The sequence below is a fragment of the Paroedura picta genome, chromosome 1 (genome assembly GCF_049243985.1).
Source record: "Paroedura picta isolate Pp20150507F chromosome 1, Ppicta_v3.0, whole genome shotgun sequence".
NCBI classification, from domain to species: domain Eukaryota; kingdom Metazoa; phylum Chordata; class Lepidosauria; order Squamata; family Gekkonidae; genus Paroedura; species Paroedura picta.
In genome coordinates this window covers 119,267,137-119,289,265 of record NC_135369.1, presented here as the reverse complement: position 1 = coordinate 119,289,265, position 22,129 = coordinate 119,267,137, and the positions used below count along the sequence as shown (strand labels likewise).

The 22,129-nt window shown below is 42.6% G+C and overlaps 1 protein-coding gene across 6 annotated transcripts; it reads left to right on the top strand.

Annotated features, from left to right (window-relative positions):
* Window positions 1-2,290: 2,290 nt before the first annotated feature.
* Window positions 2,291-16,787, top strand: LOC143819565 (amine sulfotransferase-like). Of its 6 annotated transcripts, none has more exons than XM_077301379.1 (8): window positions 2,306-2,468; window positions 3,057-3,242; window positions 7,703-7,852; window positions 10,027-10,235; window positions 12,214-12,340; window positions 13,997-14,091; window positions 14,564-14,744; window positions 16,587-16,787. In XM_077301379.1, the coding sequence occupies exons 3-8, from the start codon at window positions 7,711-7,713 to the stop codon at window positions 16,715-16,717; spliced, it is 885 nt and encodes a 294-aa protein (XP_077157494.1). In that variant the 5' UTR covers window positions 2,306-2,468; window positions 3,057-3,242; window positions 7,703-7,710; the 3' UTR covers window positions 16,718-16,787. The 6 variants fall into 6 exon arrangements, with proteins under 6 accessions (XP_077157467.1, XP_077157494.1, XP_077157476.1 ...); XM_077301361.1 differs by having other exon boundaries at window positions 7,700-7,852; XM_077301352.1 differs by lacking the exon at window positions 3,057-3,242 and having other exon boundaries at window positions 2,291-2,468; window positions 7,700-7,852.
* Window positions 16,788-22,129: the final 5,342 nt, after the last annotated feature.

Here is a 22,129-nt window from a genome sequence, read left to right as displayed (position 1 = left end):
CGTGCATAAATAGGAGTCAATCAGAAAATGCGAGGCTTTTGCAAGCCATTTTGAATTGAGAGATCTGACAGTAACTGATAACCAGTGAAGGTGAAACAATAATGGATTTATTCTCCCTGGAATCCCAATAGGATTCCTCCATTACTAGTTCCCCCCCCCCCTCTTTCCTGGGCAAACGTGTGTGTACATACATACATACATACACAGACACACACACACACTTCTTTCAATGCCCTTTTAACTTTGTTGGGAATGATCCTTGGGATGAAAGGGAAAAAATAGCCCTCCTCCCCAATTTTTCCCCCAGAGGTCTTTTCTTCAGTCTCTCCAAATGAAAAATGGGAAAATTTGGGAGACCACTGAGAGAAACATCAATGAAATATTTTCTCTTTTATAAATGTTGTGCCCCTCTGTTTTCCCAAAGCTCAATCAGGGAATGGGGCAAGGTCTTAGAAATGCAATATGATTTCATTGGCCCAAGGAATCACAAAGGTCACACTCTCTCTTCACCAAGGGATCAGAGAGAATGTGCACAGACTGTTCTCTGTTACATACATTTATACCAAATGAAACAAAGAATTCCATAAAGGCCACCCCCTTTGAGTCAGTTTTAACATATGACAAACAGGGTTAAAACTCGCACCATAAAATATGCCTAAATCCTCAACACAAACCAGATCTTTCACTGGTCTCCTGAGACTATGCGTCCACACCATCCATCTTCCAATGGCACAAGCATCTAAAATCATAACCTATGACTCCTTTACCATAAAATATAATATAATTAATCTAACTGCATTTCATTTTGTCATTTCTTAGTTAAAATTTGTTTTATCTAATAAACCATTCTCTTATCAGTGACATTCCCTGGCACCTCTGGGTCTGGTGTTTACATGGGCAGAGAATGTGGGTGTGAACAGAAAAAGGAGGAGGTGGGGTGAAAAAGAGGAGGGGTGGTGTAACCCTCTCAAGAGCTGACTAGGCTGACACAGTCTCTCTGAATCTTCTGTTTTCAGAGACCACTTTCACCAGAATATTTCCCATTAACATCTTGGAGGTCCCATGCATTGGTTGCCAGCTTGTTTCCAAATGAGGTTCAAGGTTTTGGTATTAACCTTCAAGGCTATATGCAGCTTGGGTCCTGCATACTTGAAGGACTTGAACCCTACCTCCTTATGCCCCCCGCAGGTTACTTCGCCCTGTGGGTAAGAATCTGCTTATAATCTCAGGACCCCGGGAGGCACGCCTGGCCTCAACAAGGGCCTGGGACTTTTCAGTCCTGGCTCCTACCTGGTGGAATGAGCTCCCTAAAGAGCGGCAGGGAGCTCAGAGCCCTCTGAGTTCTGCAGGGCCTGCAAAACAGAGCTCTTCCACCAGGCATTTGTCTAAGGCCGGGTGGTGGCCTGGGAGTTAAGATTGGGCGCCTCTCCCCTGGGGGTGAGGCCAGTATTAGACTGGCCTAGTTCTCCAGCTTGTTCCATCCTATGGCCAATTGTCCATCTGCTCCCTTCTGCCCATCCAGTGGGCCTGTGTGGGAATAGTTTTATTTAATTGTCATCATTGTGAGCGAGTCACTGTTTATGGGGTTTTAAATAGGGAATATTAATGGTTTTAATGTATTGATTTGAATTGAAATATTGTAAACCTCCGCGAACTGGTTTCTGAGAGCGGTGGTCAAACAAATCGAATAAAATTTTTAAAAAATCAATTCAGATTCTTCATAATGTAAAATGCATCTTAAGGCAAGGTTTTCACACTCAAAATGTATAATCCATTAATAGTAGTACAATACATTTATTTGTATATAGCCATAGGCCTTTACAAAATATAAGATACAAGTTTATAAACAATAAAATAGAATAAAAGAACTGTATAAAAACAAAATTTAAGACCATAGCACTATGAAACAGCATGCAAAAAACAAAAAAACAGAGATGCAAGAGAATTAAGAGCCTGCCTTAATGCTGATAATGTTGGCCCTTATTTTTCTTGCGGCCAAAGGAAATAGTGAGGTTTTATATGTGACATTGTCAACACAGTCGGATAAAAAACAGATTATATTTTCAGCAGCAGAGGGAAGGTTAGAGCCACATAAGATCTCATCAAGGAATTTGGCGCTGGGTTGAGCATAAACAGTCAAATATGTAATGGGGTCACTGCAGAGACTATGGAAAGCTGGAGAGTAAAACATGCAGAAAAGTCTGTCTTTGGCAATGGAACAATGTGTTCCTTGCAACTCTGGTGGGAATGGTGTTTGTGAATAGCCTCTTACGCAATGTTGTCTGCCTGTGCAGTCCATAGTTCAAAGGTTTGACAGGATACTGAAAAAATTGCCAAGTAAGCTTATGTAAGCTGTGCAAGTACTATAAATGCTTTGCCTCACTTCAGGCACTGACATTTATCCATCATTAAACCATACTTTGGGGAGCAGAAAAGGCTTCTCTCCAGACCTGAAGGCTTCTCAAAAGGTAAGAACTCTAAATAAAGCATTCTAGGGGTACATTTGCATGACCAAGATTCTGTTTCTCTGTCATGACTGCTGCTGAGGAACTTTCAGTATCAGCACCATGGAGGATTTTTGTGTGGATCTTGGCAACAAAAGGAGTTTGAGACTTAAATGAAAGCTGGGGATTCAGACGAACTGGGAGGCTGTGCCCATAGACTCTGGTAACATTATAACTCTGTGATGCAATAGCATCTGCCAGTTTTTAAATGTTTTTTTGCAAAGCCCTCTAGTGGAGCAGGGTATGTGTGTGTGTGGCCATGGAAGGGGAGGGGGATTGAGGCAGGGAAAGTGGCACCAATGTGGGCAGGACTTTCACCAATTATATGGTGTGCAAATAGAAATGTGCTTTTACTGGGACTTATCCAGAAAGATCAGACTGTCAGATTACTGAAAGACTGGAGCAAAGCAGGGAGGAACCCAGTGAGAGGATGATTTGGGTGCAATGCCACGTGGGGGCTCAGAAACCTCCAGGCAAAAGCAATCTAAGTTCAAAAGGGTTTGCATATATACTGCAAAATGAAAACAATGAGCAGACATTTTTTTGTTTCAGAAATCCTGCCAAAGTTTCTGTTTGAGCTGAGGGCCCTGACAGAGCTATCAGAGTTCCACAGGGCCTGCAAAGATGGAGCTTTCCCAATAGGCATTGGGTTGAGGCCAGATTGTGGATGATCTGGGGTCCCTCCTCAGGATGCCCTGAACATCTAGGGCAGGAAGTGCCCCCGCAGGCTGACTGGTGGTGAGTGCAGGAGTGATTGACTGGTGAGGGGGGAGGGAGGAAGATGGGAATTTTGTAATTTCATCAACGTTTTATTGGGGTTTTACTTAAACCGGCACAAGCCGGCATGGTCCTGGAGTGGCGGTCAATAAATTATAAATAAATTAATAAATAAACAAAATATATAGGAAATATGTATAGGTTAAACATATAGGGAAAATTCATAATAGTCCCTTGGTCCAATACCTAGATCAGTGGTTCTCAACCTTGGGGTCGTGACCCCAATTGGGATCACCTGGCCACTTCTACGGGGTTGCCAGGTTGGTGGCTGCTGCGGTGGTGATAGCAGCAGGTGGTGGGCAGAGGCAGACAGAGGTGGGTGGTAGTGGCAGTGGAGGTGGGGCCATGGCTGAGGTGTTGGTGCCGTGTGCCAACAGGCAGTGCAGCCGCAGCAGCTGTTTGAGGGAGAAGGTCTCTGTGCAGTGGGGCTGAGAAGGCCGTTCTCAAATCGCACCAGCAGGCTCTGGTTGTTTGTTTGTTTTTAATTTAATATATATTTTTATTTTCATAAAGATATAAATATAGAAACAGAACAGATAATATAAGTTGTTCATATAAAGAAAGATAGATTATGCTCTTCATTTGTTACCATTATGTACCCTTTTCGTGTCCCCTTTTAATTTATTTTCTTAAATAATTCAGATAAGGGCCCCATTGTTCTTGAAATGCCTCTTCTGTTTTTCCATTGACTCTCAGTGTCAGTTTGGCCATCTTCGCAAAGTCCGCTAGTTTATTCAACCAGTCTTCTATCGAAGGTAGTTATTGCGTTTTCCATTTCTTGCCCAGAACTAGCCTTGCTACCGTCGTCACCTAAAATAACAGACTTTGAGTTTGGGCTGGGAGACACTGCAGAGGTATACTTAATAACAAAAATTCAGCTTTCATAGGAAACCTAGACCCCACATTTTCTGCACAATGGTATGAATTTTTGCCCAAAACTTATAAACTTTTTCACATTTCCACCACATATGAAAAAAATAACCTACTTTGTCACCACATTTCCAGCATTTATCACAGTTTTTACCAATTTTAGCAATCACTTTTGGTGTCACATGCCACCTGTAAAACATTTTATACCAGTTTTCTTTAAGTATTTGACTGTTAGTATACTTAGGGATTCTAGACCATGCTAGTTCCCATTATTCTATTGTCACATTTGTCTCAATATTTTGCATCCATTTAATCATACATGGTTTAACCCCTTCCATTTCTGTCTCATACCTTAATACTAAATCGCGGCATTATGGCTGAGAACCACTGACCAAGACAGTTTCCCTACCACCATTCATGTCAGTGGAGACAGGAGCTCTTTTTATTCGTATATTTATTCTCATTAAAGGCAAAACTTTACAGAACGTTTTAAAAGATAGGGCATTTTTACAGACAAATTGATTGTCAGTTTGCCATTTAGCCCCTCGGGTGCGTATGAGGAAGCTCTCTTATGAAGCTATTCCCAGGTATGCAGACCATGATACGTTATAGACATAACTCTGCCTTGTATTTGAGTATCGGATACAGAAATAGATGGAACAGGGGTCAGTGTGCATGTTGCCATTCATGTGATTGTGTCTACACCAAACAGCAGATGCTGTATGCTTTCAGCTTTGACTGTGCTACTAATTATTTGTTGGGCAAGGAGCAAAGTTACATATAGCTCTGCCTTGTATTTGCATACTGGATACAGAAATACATTGAATAGGAGGCTGGGTACACGTTACTATTCATGAGGATGGCCACACCAAATAGCAGATGTGCTATGCTTCCACCTTGGGCAAGAGAGCAACAAGATGTCGGGAATAAATACACATCCTCAACAATGGACTACCCAACTGAGATATTAGTCCAGAAACCAGAGCCTGTGTCATCCCCAGATTGTAAATGCATCCCAGCAAAACTATGATGGTGGTGGTGAAAAATGCCATCAGATGACTTATGGTGACCTCATAGGGCTTTCAAGGCAAGAGACAAACAGAGGTGGTCTGATGTTGCCTGCTCCTGCATAGCAACCTTGAACTTTCTTGTTGGCCTCCCATCCAAGGACTAGCCAGGGCTGATCCTGCACAGCTTCTGATATCTGGTCAGATCAAGCTAGCCTGGGCTGAATCTGCACTTACTTTGTTTATTCCATTATCAATCCTGTTGAATCCAGATCGATTTGAACTCGGGTCTTCCTCTTCCCCCCCTCCCCATTGAAACAGAAAAGTGTTCTGCACTTGGTTAGGGAAGTTCAGAGGGAAGGGGGGAGCCAAGCACAGCTGGAGCCTCTTTCTTTTCTTGAAGGGAGGGGGAAAGGATTGGAGACAGCAGAGGAGAGGGAGTAAAAAACCATGAGGCAAATCTCTACTGACAAAAGTTAGGGCTTCTGCAGCTTCTGCTGACAGAAAATTAGGGCTTCCCCTAAGAAAAGCTTACAGCCTTGGCCTATCAGGGATTCTCTACCACAGAGTCAGCCCTGGCCAATCAGGGCTTCTCTACCATGGACCTCTTCAGCAAATTCGAAGCAGACATTGGCTCTACATGCTTTCTTGTGCTTTCTCAATCCGAATCTTCAAATATTGAGTGTTAAAAGCACTCTAAGATATTGCAGGATAACGGTAGGGTCACTCCGGATCAATCATGCTTGTTGCAGAGGGAAAATTTAAATCGGACAAAATCAAAATGGAAATTGCATTCAGTGGAGATGGCAGGAACTGAATCGACCTGGGATTGGAATAAAAGCTCTGTGCAGACTCCATCCTGGGACATCACTATTACAGGAACACTGTCAGCCATGGCTTATTTATTAATTCATCATTCCATGTGATACATGCAATGATTTGTCAATGGTACCATTGTGCTATAAAGGGGTCCTTCTCCAAAGAATAAATAGAAAAGGAGATTTGCTGGCAAAGTGCTCCTTGGTCACAGGAAGGGGGTGTCTTTGATTCCTAATAGGTGCACTGAATCATCAAGGGGTTAAACAGAGTTCACACTTTTCTTAGCCACTCTAAGTGTTAAAGTGATTAACATAACACCAAGTTATCATGAGTTACAAGTTTGGATAATGGTCACTATGCTTACCATATATAATTTGGAGTGTCGCATTAAAAAGTGACAAGACCACTTGTATTTTATACTACAAAAGGAGGCTTTTGACTCCTCTTCACAATTCCCCACCCACATATATATTCCACTGAGTGGGGCAACAGTTTATGCATCTGATGAAGCAGGCCCTAGCCCATGGAAGCTTCTGCTCCAAAGAATCTATCTGACAAAATTCCTTTGGGATATTCTAGACTAACAAGGCCAATGGCACAAGCAGAAGTCCATGCAACTCAAAATTTTGTGAATCCAATCTTGTTTCCCTGTCTAGCATTTCTGTTGCATGATGAATTATATTAAACGTTTGAGGTGGATTAGAAATTTTTGGTTTTTTATCAGCAAACAGTACTGACAGATGGTGTAAGTTCTATATCAAATTGTGACAGTGCTCTTTTCAGATGTTTTTGAAGGCATGCTGGCATCCATAAATGACATATGAAAGTGATTTTATATATAATATGTACCCTACCACTCCATCAAACAAAATTTGAAGAGTTTTTGTTTATTTGTTTGTTTGTTTGTTTATTTATTCTTTTTATTTCCCGCCACTCCCTAAGCAGCTCACGGCGGGTCACAATGTCTTAAAACCCCATTAAAACTCCCATTAAAAAACTTAAAATCCATCCCAGCGTGGCAGAAAAATCCCCCTCCAACCCCATATTACTAAGGGGGTGGAGAAGGGGTGCACTCCAAAAGCTGGGGGGGGGCATTAGATGTACCTTGCCGACCCCAGCCTCACCCATAGACCTGGCAGAAGAGCTCCATTTTGCAGGCCCTGCGGAACGCTGGAAGATCCCGCAGGGCCCGCAGCTCACCCGGGAGCTCATTCTACCAGGCAGGGGCCAGGACTGAAAAGGCCCTGGCCCTGGCCCTGGCCCTGGCCCTGGCCCTGGCCCTGGCCCTGGTTAAGGCTAGGCACGCTTCCCTAGCGCAAAGCCCTGCGGGGGGCATAGGGCAATAGGTGGTCCCTCAGGTATGTGGGTCCCAACCTGCGTAAAGCTTTGAAGGTCAAAACCAAAACATTGAACTGGATCCGGGCAGCGATTGGCAACCAATGCAGCTGCCTCAGCACAGGCTGGATAAGGGCCCTCCAAGGTGTGTCAGTGAGGATCCTAGCAGCTGCATTTTGCACTAGGTGAAGTATCGAAAAACAAAATGAAACAAAATGTAAAGACTTTTTCCAATCCAAGCAGCCTTTAACTGAACTCCAACAAAAGAGCCCCTTAATCGACAGGAAGGCTCTTGAAGAATAACAGTTTATTCCAGTGTAAGGTAGGTCATTGCTCATTTTACTGTAACAGAAAGAATTACTCTAAAATCTTGTATTATTATGCCAGCAGTGTTAACAATGCAGCCACAAAAGCAGTACCTTTTCAAACACAAAGGATTTTATTTCCCACCCGAGGTGATTACAGCAGAATACATAGATTCACTGGAAGACTTTGAAATCAGAGACAGTGATGTATTTATAGCCACTTATTTCAAATCAGGTAAGACTCTCTATATTTTTGTGAGGAATAATTCGCCTTTTATTTAGCCTCCCTTAAGAATCATCTTGTCTAATGCCATTGAATATGTACAGTGCCAATATTGTATATAATTTATTCAATCAGTCAGCGTTTTGTAGGCATGGGTGATCTGTACAACATGAGGAGAAGCTGCTGTATCAGTTCTTCATTTTACCTCATCAATTGCATGCCAGTGTCAAGCTATAAAAGGTTCTATTACAACTACCTTGATTGATTGGTTTGCCAAACTGGGTCAGATGTCAGGACATTCATGACTGGTTCTCCTGGGGCACTTTGTGGTAAACAGCTGAAAGGAGCCCTGATTCTGATGGGGGCCCATCTTGGGAGAAAGGCTTAATCATATTACCCACACTGTGCCTACAATTTCTCCCCAAAGTTGTTCTGTGCCACACCTGGGAAAACATGCAGATTGCCAGTATGTTATCAGTATGTTTGCCTTAACAGGTCTAACAATAATGAAGAAGCCATTTATTTGTTTGTTTGTTTGTTTGTTTATAATTGGTTTTATATACTGCCTTTCCTTGGTGGACTCATGGCGGTTTACAGTAATAAAAAGATAAAACACATTAAAATCCCATAACATCCCTTAATAAATACTATTGCAACTACTAAGGCAGCTGGTGAGAAAATCTACTTAGTGTCTCACCCCCTTGTCCAGCCAGGGGCCAACCTTCCTACCATTCTACTCATGGGAGTGAGGTATCAGATTGGTCAGATGTCTCCTGATGTTACTAGATGTTATCAGAGTGGGATCAGAGGGGCCTTGAAAACAGGGATTGTCCTTTCCTACCTTCCTACCATTCTACTGGTGGGAGTGAGGTGTCAGATGTCATCAGATGTTACCAGAAGGGGATCAAAGGGGTCAGGGAAAACAGGGATTGTCCCCTCCCCCAGTCTAAACTAGAGAGCCTCCAGCTATTTATTACTTAAAATTCTCAGGGGCTTTACGCACCGGGATCTTTGTTGCAAATTGGTCACTGAATGAAAAATCGCCATTTAAAATAGTGGAATTCGTCGTTATGCATACCTGCCTTTGTAGTGGTATCCAGTTGCGTTTTGTAGCGTTTCCCACAGCTTCCGGTCTCGGCAGAAATCGCTAGAAAGGAAGCGCTATTGCCGAGCTCGTCCCGCCCCTGGCCGTCAAGCAGCCAATGGGCAGCCATTAGCATGCTCCCAAACAGCCTCTTTCCCTTTAAGAAAGGTTTTTTTTTAAAAGAACAGACCCATTGTAACGAATCTGTGTAGATTCGTTGCAACGGAGAGACCCATCCAGCTGCCTAATGTGTTTGAGCTGTCGTTTGATCGTATGATCGTTGCCACGCTGCCTCGAGTGAAAAAAAAAAATCCCCCCCCTCTCACGGGCCCGATTTTCGGCTGAATGAATGTGTAAAAATTAATGGGAAAATACATCAGCAAACGGGCTTTTCTGTGGTTTGTGCTTAGTGACTAAAGGTGAAGGACTGAAGCCAGGGAAGCCTCTAAACAGAAAGAGGCTCGCTGGTGCGTTTATCCCCGCTCGCTCGGAGAAAAAAAAATGGCGATCGCTTCGCCGGAAGTTTGGAGGACAGGCTCAGGAGGAGGGACTTTGAAGAAACCGCAACAATGTTAACGCACAGGTCTTTTTCGCTAGTGTTGCAGATTGGTTGCAAGAGTGTAGCGCTTTCCGGAGGGTGAATCCACTTTTTGGGATTCCCCTGAAAGCGCTACAAGGAAGCGCTTTTTGCAGATTGGTTTCAGGTGTGTGGCAGATTGTCTACGACGTTGTGCGTTATGGCAAATCAATAGCGTTTCCAATTGGCAACCATTGTGCGATTTTGAAGGCGTGCAAAAAGCCCCTCAGTTAAGAATTCAAAAACTGGTTAGAATTAATTTCTGTTCTTTCACAACCCATGCTGAAGATCCTCTTTCCACATTCAATGGAAACTTAAACTCATAAAACAAGTTGTTTTTTGTTCCCCATATCTTTCCCTTTTCCCTTTTGACTTTTTTTTGTTTCTTCTTCTATTGTCATTTAGAGAGAGTAAACTCACATTTGCAGAAGTTGTTTTATTTTGTGTTTGCTTTACACCACTGAGTTCTGTCTGAATTCTGTCTATTTAGGATATTGTCAATAATAACATTATTCTTATTCACAGGCACAGTATGGACTCAGAACATTTTGAGTCTGATTTATCATGAAGGTCATCGAAATGGAACTGAAAACACAGACTTAATGGACAGAATCCCATGGCTGGAATACAATTTCCGTAATAGGGATTACAATAGTGACCCATCCCCTCGGCTCTTTGCAACCCACCTGCCCTACTATTTGGTTCCAAAGGGGTTAAGAAGCAGAAGAGCAAAAGTAAGGCTTTCATATGATCCAAAGGTCTGCCAGAAAAGCATGTTTTCCCTGCCATTCCCTGCCACCCCAGACTAACGATAGTCTCATATCATCGCAAGACTTTTGCTGCTTCTAGAAAAAATTAAAACTTAAAACAATGAGGGGAAAAGAAATCAATGAAGCTTGCACACTAAAGAATGGTGAAAGAGTGGGAGGAACAACCTTGAGGGGAAGTAGCCTTCAAGAGGCAGAAAAGGGACGTGGGGGAAGGAAATTCAAGTGAATCTGTATCCTTTTGCATTACCTTCAGATCAAAAGTGAAACAAAGGGGAAATCAGCCCAAAAACCTCAGTGATTAGAAAGTGAACTGAATAATGAAAGGAGCAAAATCAAAGCAGAACAAAAGCGAAAAAACAATGGACATATACAGTGAAAGTGAGGGGAAGCACCCATAGATAATAGGTTAATGTCTTCCTCTAATTCTATTTCACTGACAATATTAAGCAGGTTAGTTCTATAAGCCTCTCTTTCTTCTGTGGTGAAAATGTGTGATTTCAAATTGCGCTGGAGACTTTAAGGTAAGGAGGTCAGCTGCCTCTTCCCATTCCCATTCAAGTACACTATTATGGTTTCACATGATCCTGAAGAAGTCTGAGCAATGTTTTTTGTAATGTAAATGGAATGTTCATATAATTGCCCCATTGCAAGCACACTTTAATTCTTTATCATTAGCCCAAATACGAAGTATCCAACTTGTCACAATTTAAAGGATTAGTCATTAATGGAACTTCATGCTTAAATTGTGTATACTTAGAAAAGGGGAACTGAGGAAGGGAGAGGTAATCCCCCCTCCCTAATATTATGATACTTTCAATTTATATACTTAGGAGTTGTAGCTGGAAAGAATGAAAGGGACTGATATTATTTATTCATATAAACGTACTCCAACTTTTTTACTAGCTTGGTACCAAGGTGGCTAATAACATATTAATAGTGATATTTTAGTAATAATTAATAATGATGAATACAGCACACATTACTAATAAGTATAATTATATTGGAGGTACATTACTTGCTGTTATTGCATCTTTAAATCATAAAAACGGCAATGTGGTCAGCACTGTGGCTGATAATTAAGAGAAGAGTAGAGACAGCATACAAAAGCAGAACATAAAATATTTCAAAATCAAAGTAGGTCATACCAAAAGGCACAATATGAAAACAGGATTTTTAAAAAATGAGCAGATCCATATTCTACACACATAAAAGTCAACAGCATGTCTGGGATAAAAAAACATTTGTCTGAACAAATCCTGGATGCTGGGCACCAACCCAAAAGGTGTCAGAAGGGAGTTCCATAACAGGTACTGGGAACAGCAGAGAAAGCACAGTGGCCTGCCTTGAAGAGAAAGAGAAATGTCTTTGAGAAGGCATTTCTGCAGCCTTGAAGGTTTTCCATAATGATTGTAGAACAATAACAAATGCACAGGACAAGATCAATTTCTCCAGAATGAAGGCTTCTGTTGTATAAAAATTGAACTGGAGAAGACTATGTGCATAAGGAACTTCTAGGTTCAGCCAACTTATGGAATGTTTATGGGGTTTTCAAGCAAGAGATGTACAGAAGTGGTTTGTTATTGCTTACCTCTGCATAGCAACTTTGGATTTCCTTGGCAGTTTCCCATCCAACTACTAACCAGAGCTGACCCTGCTTAGCAGCCATGGTCTGCTGGATCTGGTTATCCTGTGCCATTCAGATCACCATAAAACAGTTATAAGGGCGTAAATGGCTTACATTGCTGGGTTAGGCTCAATCATATTTTATTTTATTCCTGTATCTTCAATATGAATAAATCTGAATGTACAAGAACCACAAAGATAACATGGAAATGCTGAGAGATTCCGATCCAAAAACTGTGTTTCACTCAGTATCAGGTGCTTAATTTTATAATTTTAACAGAGCTTATTGGTTTTAATCTAATTATCAATATTATTGCAGGTTATTTATGTGTCAAGAAATCCAAAAGATGTCTTGGTTTCCTATTACCATTTTACCAGTCTTTCATCGATAATAGAGACAGCAGAAGATTTTGGTGATTTCATGGAAAAGTTCTTAGCAGGTGAAGGTAAGGATTGTTTATAGTTCCATAATGAACAATATTTGTCCCTGCATACGTATCCTGCTTTCAGAGAGAGAAAAAAACCCTCTTCAACCAGTAGAACATTCTGAATACCATGTGAAGATGGCAGCCCGCCCCCCCGCAGCCTTCCTGGCCCAGCTTTTGGAAGATGTGGGGTTAGGAAGATGGCAGCTCAGCCCTCCACGGCTGGCCTGGCCTGCCCTTTGGAAAATGTCTGGTTGGATGGGAAGGTGGGGACAGTAGTGACCTGTGTAGGCACTGTTGTATGGGAATGGTGGTAGGAGGGCCAGTGCCCCTCCAAAGCAGCTGTTTTCTCCGGGAGATCTGATGCCTTCCTTCCCTCCTCCCTTCCCTCTCCCCTCTCCCCTCTCCCCTCTCCCCTCTTTCTTTTTCTCTTTCTCTCTCTTCCAACCTGTCTTTTTCTCTTCCATCTTCCTAAAGATTTCCAGGTTCCCACATGGAACCCAGCTGACTGCATATAGAGGAGGAGTCAGGAATCAAACCCAGCTCTTGAGATTAGAGTCTGCTACTTTTTAATCACTTCACCACACTGGATCTCAAGATTGAGCGGGAAAAAGGGGAGGAGGGCCAGAACACAGGAAGGTCACAGTGCAGGTGTATGTGCTAGCGCTCACTGTATTTCTGGGTGCAACAGGCTTTGCCTCTAGTATGCAATAATTCTCATGTTCTTCTAAGAAGCCATCAAAGTAAAGCCACAAAGAAAATTGTGGAACATGCCTCCATGTCATGAATGTGAAATCATAGTGAATCTTTCCCTCAAGGTTATACATCATATTCAGCCTCTTCTCAACTTTTAATTTTGTCAAACCAACTGTCTTATTTGTCTTCTAAATAAGGGGTTTGAAAACTTCTGGACTGGATAAGAGGGGCTTTCTACCCAATGGGAGGGCTAGTGATCATAGTAAAAAAAGGGTAAAGAGAGCAAAATGTAAACAGGTTGGCAAGCTGGCATTATGGGTTGACATGGATTAACATCAGTAACTGGACAATTTTCAACACTATGTAGAATCTTCTATGTGATCTGGAAGGCTATTATTGCTCTATCCCAGTTAGAAGGGACTTTTTAGTCAATTAAGGCCTGTGTCCAAATCTAAAATAGGGAGGTTACTCCATGTATAACACTTGTTTTAAAACATAAAACTAAAAACATTTCTGCTGCTAAATGTTTAATGCTCTTTGGTGCTCTAGCTTGTCTTTTTTGTAATTTTTAATTAGCTGGGTTTCTTTACAATTTGTTAGTTGCAATGGCTTTATCATGTATCTGAACAGCCTCAAAAAGCTTTCGTGAGAAACACAGCATATCTTTTCTAAATTATCAAATGAAGGATGCTCCTCACCCAAGAAAGCAGGTCTTTGTTTCAGTGGGTTGCGCCATGTGTAGTTTTTCTATGGTGTAACCATTCCATCTTAGCTTTATTTCTTTCAATATTCAATAAGGATAGAATGTATGATCTCATGAAGGTGTGGCAACCCATAAAATGCAACAAGGGGAATTGAGGCATGATGAATCCATGACCAATATAAAACTGGAAGTGAAAACTTTTCATCTCACACCACTGTATAACACCAGCTCTCTTTAGTGCATCCTTTATTTTTAACACCAAATTCTTTTCCTAACAGTTCTAGCAAGTTCATGGATAGACCATGTGGAAGGCTGGTTTTCTCACAAGGATGACTTCAATATTCTCTTTCTAACCTATGAAGAAATGAAGAAGGTAAGGTTGTTCAGTCAGCAAAACCACTTGACACATATTAGGCATCTTCATCCAGGATGTCCAAACACTTTCAGAAGAGACAAACACTTTCAGAAGAGTGTTACAGATGTTTAGTAATCCCTGCTCTCATTGGAGGCCCTGTACCTGCAGCGTCACCTGCCAAAGGAGCTGATCTGCTTGACCTCTTTGCAGCTGCCATGCTGGAGTAATAATAAAAGCTGCAGTACGTTTTACCCCATTAATTTAGTCCTTAGAATATAAATAAGGATTTGGATTTAATGACGGTGATTACTCAAAGAGGGGAAAATGCCCTTGATAATATAACTTTGTCGTATCCAACAGGATACCAAATTTTAGTATTCTGAACCAATGTTTAGACTATCAACATCTTATTACTCTCATACTCTTCATTCCTGAACATTTATGGTATTTGGTTGTGGATAATCTGACACCGAACCATGTTCCATTTCAGGATCTGAGAAGTTCTGTACTGAAGATATGCAACTTCCTAGGAAAGAGGCTGACCGAGGAAGAGTTGCAGGATGTTGTGGATAAGGCTACATTTAATAAAATGAAAATGGATCCCAGAGCAAACTATGAGAACCTGTCATCTGATCTCATACAGAAAGGCAAAGGACACTTCCTTCGCAAAGGTAAGGCATCAAATTGGGGATTATGCTATAGCTTTATATTACATTCAAGATCCTCATAGAGTATGGTGACCATTAGTCCCGCATACCGTGGGACAATCATGCATGAAAAAAAATGTCCCGTGTCCCAGGCATTTTTAAAAAGTCTCACCTGGCAATTCAAGCCGGCGGCGGCAGTGACAGAGGAGGAGGAGCCGTGCAGCAGGCCCGCCTGGATGGAGCAGGCGGCCAGGTGGCTGCCTCTGCCCCACTCCCCGCTTTGCTCTGCCCACCCAGCTGGCTGGTCAGAGAGGGGGCAAAGGTGAGCCGGGTGGCTGGCAAATGAGGCAGGCGCGGCTGGGCCGAAATGTGCCAAGTTTGCTCCCTCTTCCCGCTGAGCCTGAGCTCCTCTCTCGAGGCCGGCTGGGCTTTCCTGCTGCCGGCGCACATTATTATTATTATTATTATTATTTCGATTTATTTCCCGCCACTCCCAATTGGCTCGCGGCGGGTTACAATGTCTTAAAAAACCCATTAAAACTCCCATTAAAAGACTTTAAAATGTCACCACATGGCAGCACAATAATAAGATCCCCTTCCTACCCCCATTCCTAAAAAAGGGGGGGTGGAGGAGAAGGAGGTCAACGATGTTCAAGAAGCCCGGGGGAGAGCAGTCTATGTACCCCGGCAGCCCCAGCCTCAACCATAGACCTGGCGGAAGAGCTCCGTCTTGCAGGCCCTGCGGAACATTAAAGGGTCCCGCAGGGCCCGCAGCTCACCCGGGAGCTCATTCCATCAGGTGGGGGCCAGGACCGAAAAGGCCCTGGCCCTGGTCGAGGCTAGGCGTGCTTCCCTAGGGCCGGGAACATGGCTGGGAAGAAGAAGTAGGTGAGCAAGCCAGGGGTGGAGGGGCCAGGGGGAGAATACCCCTGCCGCTGAACAGGAGCTGCCGCCACCACCGCTCCCCCACCACCGGGGAGCAGGAGCCGGCGCTGCTCCCCCGCCACCCCCCGCCGCCACAGCGGAGCAGGAGCCGCTGTCACCACCCGCCGCTCGCCCCCTGCCCCCGGTGTCCCACTTTAGGTCCCTTACCATACCATAGAGCCACTTATTTCTCCCCCCCAATCCAATCAGCACAATTACATCAGAAATCACAAGAGCCATCCTTAGATTAGTGCTGGATTTGAGTGGGTGAAATGAATCTGCCTAGAATTAAGGGCTCCAACGGGTAATGTGGCTGTTCTAAGTTTTGTAGCTGTAGCTCCCCATTTCCTTGCTCAGTAGGATGTTCATCTGCCAGCTGCCGCAGGATACATTGCCTTGAGTGGAGAAAGCACTAGAGCTTACGGGTTTCAAGTTATGTTGGGAGAAACAGAGGCATGTGAATAAGGAGAAAATGTAAATATCACACTGGGGAGTGCAGGCAGGAACACAGGCCATAGGAGTCCACTTTTGTTGACCTTGAATTGTGAGAGCTCCACTTTTCGGCCTCTTCTGCTGGTTACACTGCAGAGTAATACACCTGTCCCTCTCAGGTGCTTCCTTGCAGCACTGCTGCCTCATGCCCTGCTGTCTCCAGCTGCCAATGCAGACCTTTGTGCTGATAGAGACTTCCCCTGTCCTGTTGTTGGCACTGCCTCCTGGTGACATCTAGCCCAATGTGCAGACTGTGGTCTTCATCCTGGTATCAACGTCCCTTGGTCTTCATCCCTGATACTCCAACTGCAAATAAACTTTATTTAGCAAAATACCCTTCTATTTAGCATTGCGCTGTTTGAGTCCTATCATTATGAGACAGAGAAGTTACTGATGTCTGTCTGACCACTTTCTCTGCAATGTTCCTTTTCTCTCTGCTTCTTGCACCAGGTACTGTTGGGGACTGGAAAAACACCATGACTGTAGCACAGAGTGAAAGGTTTGACAGTGTTCTCAAGGAAAGGATGCAAAAGCTGCCCATCAAGTATTGTTGGGATATCAATGAAGATCTTCCATCTTGAAAGATGAAAAAGCACGTTCTGTGTATACATTTAATCTATATTGGTGTAAAATAAAAATTGCAAAGCCCTTTTAGTGACTCCTTGTGTGGTAGCCTAGCCTACATGCTCTGAAACATGGAGGAGTATGTTCTATAAATTCTCTATTTCTATTCCATTGAAAACTTGTCCTTTCTTCAAGGAGGACTTCCTGTTCCCATAGAGCATTTTTGTTATTACAATCCTTAAAGGATTCAGTCAAGAGTGCCCCAGTCCAAGGTCAGCATTTCATGAGAGAACAGAGATTGGAAAACTTATGAAATCCAACAATAGTATCCTCTTCACCATAATGGAGGACTGTAACTGATGGCACCAGTTCAGATCTACTGGAATGAACATGTTTCATTTTATTTGGACTATATATTTATTGGAAGTAGTCACCAAAGTGATTAAACTCAAGAGTACAGAAGATTATGTAGTGATTACTTTACATAGATTTTACTATCCATGAAATGTCTGGTCACTACACTTTTGGGTCTGTATTGCCCCAGTTAAGGACTCCATGTTTTAGCACAATTGATTTGTAGGTCTTGATTTTGTGTACTTTGCATTTGTCATGAAAAATATAGAATCATAGAATCATAGAGTTGGAAGGGGCCATACAGGCCATCTAGTCCAACCCCCTGCTCAACGCAGGATCAGCCCAAAGCATCCTAAAAAGCATCCAAGAAAAGTGTGTATCCAACCTTTGCTTGGAGACTGCCAGTGATGGTCACATTCTAACAGTATCATATCGTCTTGGTATATTGACCTTAGAAGTTAGAAATCCATTACAAAATTTAACCTTATCAGATTCATATGATCAATTTCTTATGGTTGGATCTTTATCCCCTTTTTGAGAATATCGAAATTAATTTGTTCTAGTGTGGTACATTCTCCACTTCTTTGTGGAAGTAGCAATGCTGCCCTTAACTGTAGAATTCCAGGGACTAGTAGTGGAATGAATGGGATATTCCATGACCTCTGAGGAGTGACCCCACCCCCCATTTATAATATATACAAGAAAAAATGCACACTTTTTTCAATGCCCTTTTAACTTTGATGGGACTGAGGCATGTCCTTTGTTTTTTATGCAATCTACCATGTTCTATGGGGAAGAAATGGAGATAGTGACAGATTTTATTTTCCTGGGCTCCAAGATCACTGCAGATGGGGACTGCAGCAAAGAAATTAAAAGATGCTTGCTCCTGGGGAGGAAAGCTATGGCAAATCTAGACAGCATCCTAAAAAGCAGAGACATCACCCTGCCAACAAAAGTGCGTTTAGCGTGAAAGAATTGAGGCTTTTGAACTCTGGTGCTGGAGAAGACTCTTGCGAGTCCCTTGGACTGCAAGGCGAACAAACCGGTCAGTCCCAGAGGAGATCAGCCCGGACTGCTCCTTAGAAGGCCAGATCCTGAAGATGAAACTCAAATACGTTGGCCATCTCATGAGAAGGAAGGGCTCCCTGGAGAAGAGCCTAATGCTGGGAGCGATCGAGGGCAAAAGAAGAAGGGGACGACAGAGAATGAGGTGGCTGGATGGAGTCACTGAAGCAGTAGGTGCAAACTTAAATGGACTCCAGGGAATGGTAGAGGACAGGAAGGCCTGGAGGATCATTTTTCATGGGGTCGTGATGGGTTGGGCACGACTTCGCACCTAACAACAACACCTCCACCATATTCTATGACTCTTATTTTCTATGTAGTATAATAACATAATGGCCACCACCATGATTTGTTTATCAGGCTAAGCACATGAAAGTTTTCAGCAGCCCACTGGAATCCCTCACAGTGTTCAAGTGTGGAAGAAACAGTCCTCCTTCCCATTTTTTCCCCAGAGACCTTTTATTCAGCTTCTCCAAATGAAAAATTGGAAAATTTGGGAGACCAATGAAAGTAATATCAATGAAATATTTTCTCTTTTATAATAAGCAAACATGTTGGCAGTCCTTCCTGTTATAAGTTTTTGAGAGATCTCCATCACAATAGTACACTTTCATTTGTTGACTAGAATGTTTAACAATTTCACAGTTATTTTTTTTTTCTCAATTCCATATGGCAAAAATTTAAGACACATGTATTCTGGTAGCTTACAATACTGGGTTTTCTCTTTTCTAATACATTGGGTATACTTCCAATTTTTCTTACTCAAAATGAAGATATTTACGACCAATAGTATATACTAAGTTTTAAATGATGCATTTTAATTTTTTGATCAGTAAAATAAGTTTAAACTCAATATGGAAGTAAGTATTGCATATATTTCAATTTTCATCTACATTTCTGGGTATTTTTTTGTAGGGTAGTAGTTATTTTATCTGCCATCAATTACCTCTTTGTGATAGAAACATAGAATCATGGAGTTGGAACTTACCTCTAGGGCCATCTAGCCCAACCCCCTGCAGAAGGCAGGAAATTCACAACTACCTGCCCACCCACAATGACCCAAATTCAATGCCCAGATGATGCTTTGTTGTTGTTGTTGTTAGTTGCGAAGTCGTGTCTGACCCATCGCGACCCCATGGACAATGATCCTCCGGGCCTTCCTGTCCTCTACCATTCCCTGGAGTCCATTTAAGTTTGCACCAACTGCTTCAGTGACTTCATCCAGCCACCTCATTCTCTGTCGTCCCCTTCTTCTTTTGCCCTCGATCACTCCCAGAATTAGGCTCTTATCCAGGGAGTCCTTCCTTCTCATGAGGTGGCCAAAGTATTTGAGTTTCTTGTCATCTCTTGTTTAACCACGTCCAGCTTGCCTTGATTCATGGATCTGACATTCCAGGTTCCTATGGAATAAAAATCTTTACAGCATCGTACTGTCTTTTCACCTCCAGTTACCTCCACAACTGAGCATCCTTCGCTTCATTCATTCTTCGCTTCATTCATTCTGGAGCTACTCGTACTAGCCGTCTGCTCATCCCCAGTAGCATATTGGACACCTTCCCATTAAAAAAAACCAGAATCCCTGGCCAGTCCTAGCTTCCTTCCCTGCTTCAGTACCCTTGTCTGGACAACACAAAGATTATGTACTGCATCCTAGATCTGTCGTTCATAATGCAAAAACATCCCATATTTTTAACCCTCTCCCAAATGCATTGTATATTTAAAAATGTTATATTTCAAGAGAAAACTATTGTTTGTACTTATGATGACCTTGCCCTCTTGCCTCCTTTAGATGTGGGGTTCTAGACATGCAAAGTAGGCCCTTGATCTATTATCTAAGATCGAACTGAAGTTTATATGAGATGTCCTTGACATTCCTTGGCTTAGCCATTTAAGGTTTTTAAATTTCATCACATCTACTTTGAATTGAGTGACCTGCCACTAACTGACAACCAGTGAAGGTGAAACAACAATGGATTCACGTTCTCCTTGGAAGGGTCCCATTACAATTCTCTTGGCCAAAACCACTAAAAGCCCTAAATGGCTGGTATGGGGAACAGAGCCTAGCACAGTCATTGAGATCATACTGCACATTCTAAAAGTTTCAGGGTGGTAGCTTCAGGTCAAATGATCTAAGATATGTTTGGTTAATGTTTGCCTGAGAGAGCCACAAACACAGTAGGCATTTGCAGTAAGCTGCAATATAGCTACAGCTACCTTTGGTCAGGTTAAAAAAAGAGAGGAAGAGCTCTTTAAAAGGTTACCAATTCAGTAGAAGGTTTCAGTAGTCAGGTTATGCAAATTCTAGTGGTAAGTGACCTCTTCTACATCTGCCTTGGAACTGTGACCATGCTGAATTATTCTGTAATGCAACTTTTACAACTCTAATCTGTCTCGCTGTATTGGGCTGCCAAGGGTAGTGTTTAAAAACAGTCATGAGAGATGTCCCATGAAACTGCTTTATATTGCAGCTTACTGCAAGAGTCTACTGTGGCAAAAGTTAACCAAGCATATCTTAGTTCTTCTGTCTTTCTTTCTTTCTGACCAAGAAGCTCCTTTATATTCTTCTTTCCTGAAGATCTGTGACTGTTCTCTGTCCCATTATTGTCTTTTTATGCTGGCTCATCCCAGAAACCTGAGGGAAGAGATAAGATCACTCTCATAACAAACAGGAGGATTTGAATGCACTGTTCTCCTTCCAGAGGCTCTCATCTTCTTGGCACAGTTGGGTAAGTGGAAGGAAGGAGGCATGTATCTTTTCCCTTCTAAACCAAGGATCAGTCTAATCAAAGCTGAAATGAGAAACCCACTTCTTGGGAAACAAATGCAGTATGGTTTAATTCATAGTTTGTAGCTGCAAGGTTCCAGCTGAAGGCCACCATAAGCAAACTCCTTTACTGAAAGACATTTCTTCATTTGAGAATAATGACCTGTTCCTACGAGCTTCTTGCCAAGACTGAGGAAAAGATGACGACAGGCTCCTTTTAACTCTCAGTGCGCACAGCTCCCCTCAGTACCAGCATGAAATGTGCAGGTTGTAGATCAAAGACACAACAGTTCAGAAAAAAAATGAAAGCGGAAACAAAGGGAAAGGCTACACCACACACTCCTGAAACAACCTCACATTGTAGCCCCTCGTTCAAAGCATTCTCACATTCTAATTCCTAACCTAGGCAAAGGCAAAAGCAAACAGCAATAAACAATGATGGGAAGTAGAACCACTCTCAGTGGCTTACCCCATTTGCAAACCAGGGGCTATCATAAACTTTTAGTGGCTGCATGAACTGGTTTTATTTGTGAGGTTTGTCACATGGTAGAATGCTCCCTGGTAAGACAGAGATACTAAATTTGCAGGGGATTTCCATCAGACTATCCTCTACCTGCCCTCCCAGTTTGATGAGGATTGGATCCCCGCAAAAGGTGATGACAGAACACTGCTTTCTGAGGAAATGGCCACTTCTCATTTTTCCATAAAGCACTTTCCTGGGGGTTCATTCTTGGGGGAGGCATAATTTAGAGCCCATAAATCTAATACTCATCCAACTTGTATGGCAGATAGAGGAGAGAGAGCCACAGATCCTCTGTGGGGTTTTTTGTTTCTAGCATACTCCTTTCTGCAGCTGTACAAACTCTACAATATGTATAGCTTGAAAGAGGGTGTGAAAGAGCAACCAAATGTATCAGCAACTACCCTTTAAAGATTTATTTAAATGTTTGTGACTTTTGATACGTGGGTGAAACCAGGAAAGAATCCCAAAATACAGGCAGTCATATTGGTTCATTGGGTGGAAAAATCTGATTTTACAGTGGTGACCTAGGCTGATTCTGCACTTACTTTGTTTTTTCTGTTGTGGATCCTGCTGAATTCAGATCGTTTTGAGCTCGAGTCTTCCTCTATCCCCCCCCCCCAATTGAAACAGAAAGTGTTTTGCACTTGATTGTGGAAGCTCAGAATGGGATGGGGGGAAAGTGCAGCAGGAGCAAAACAAGAGGCAAATCTCTGTTGAGAGAAG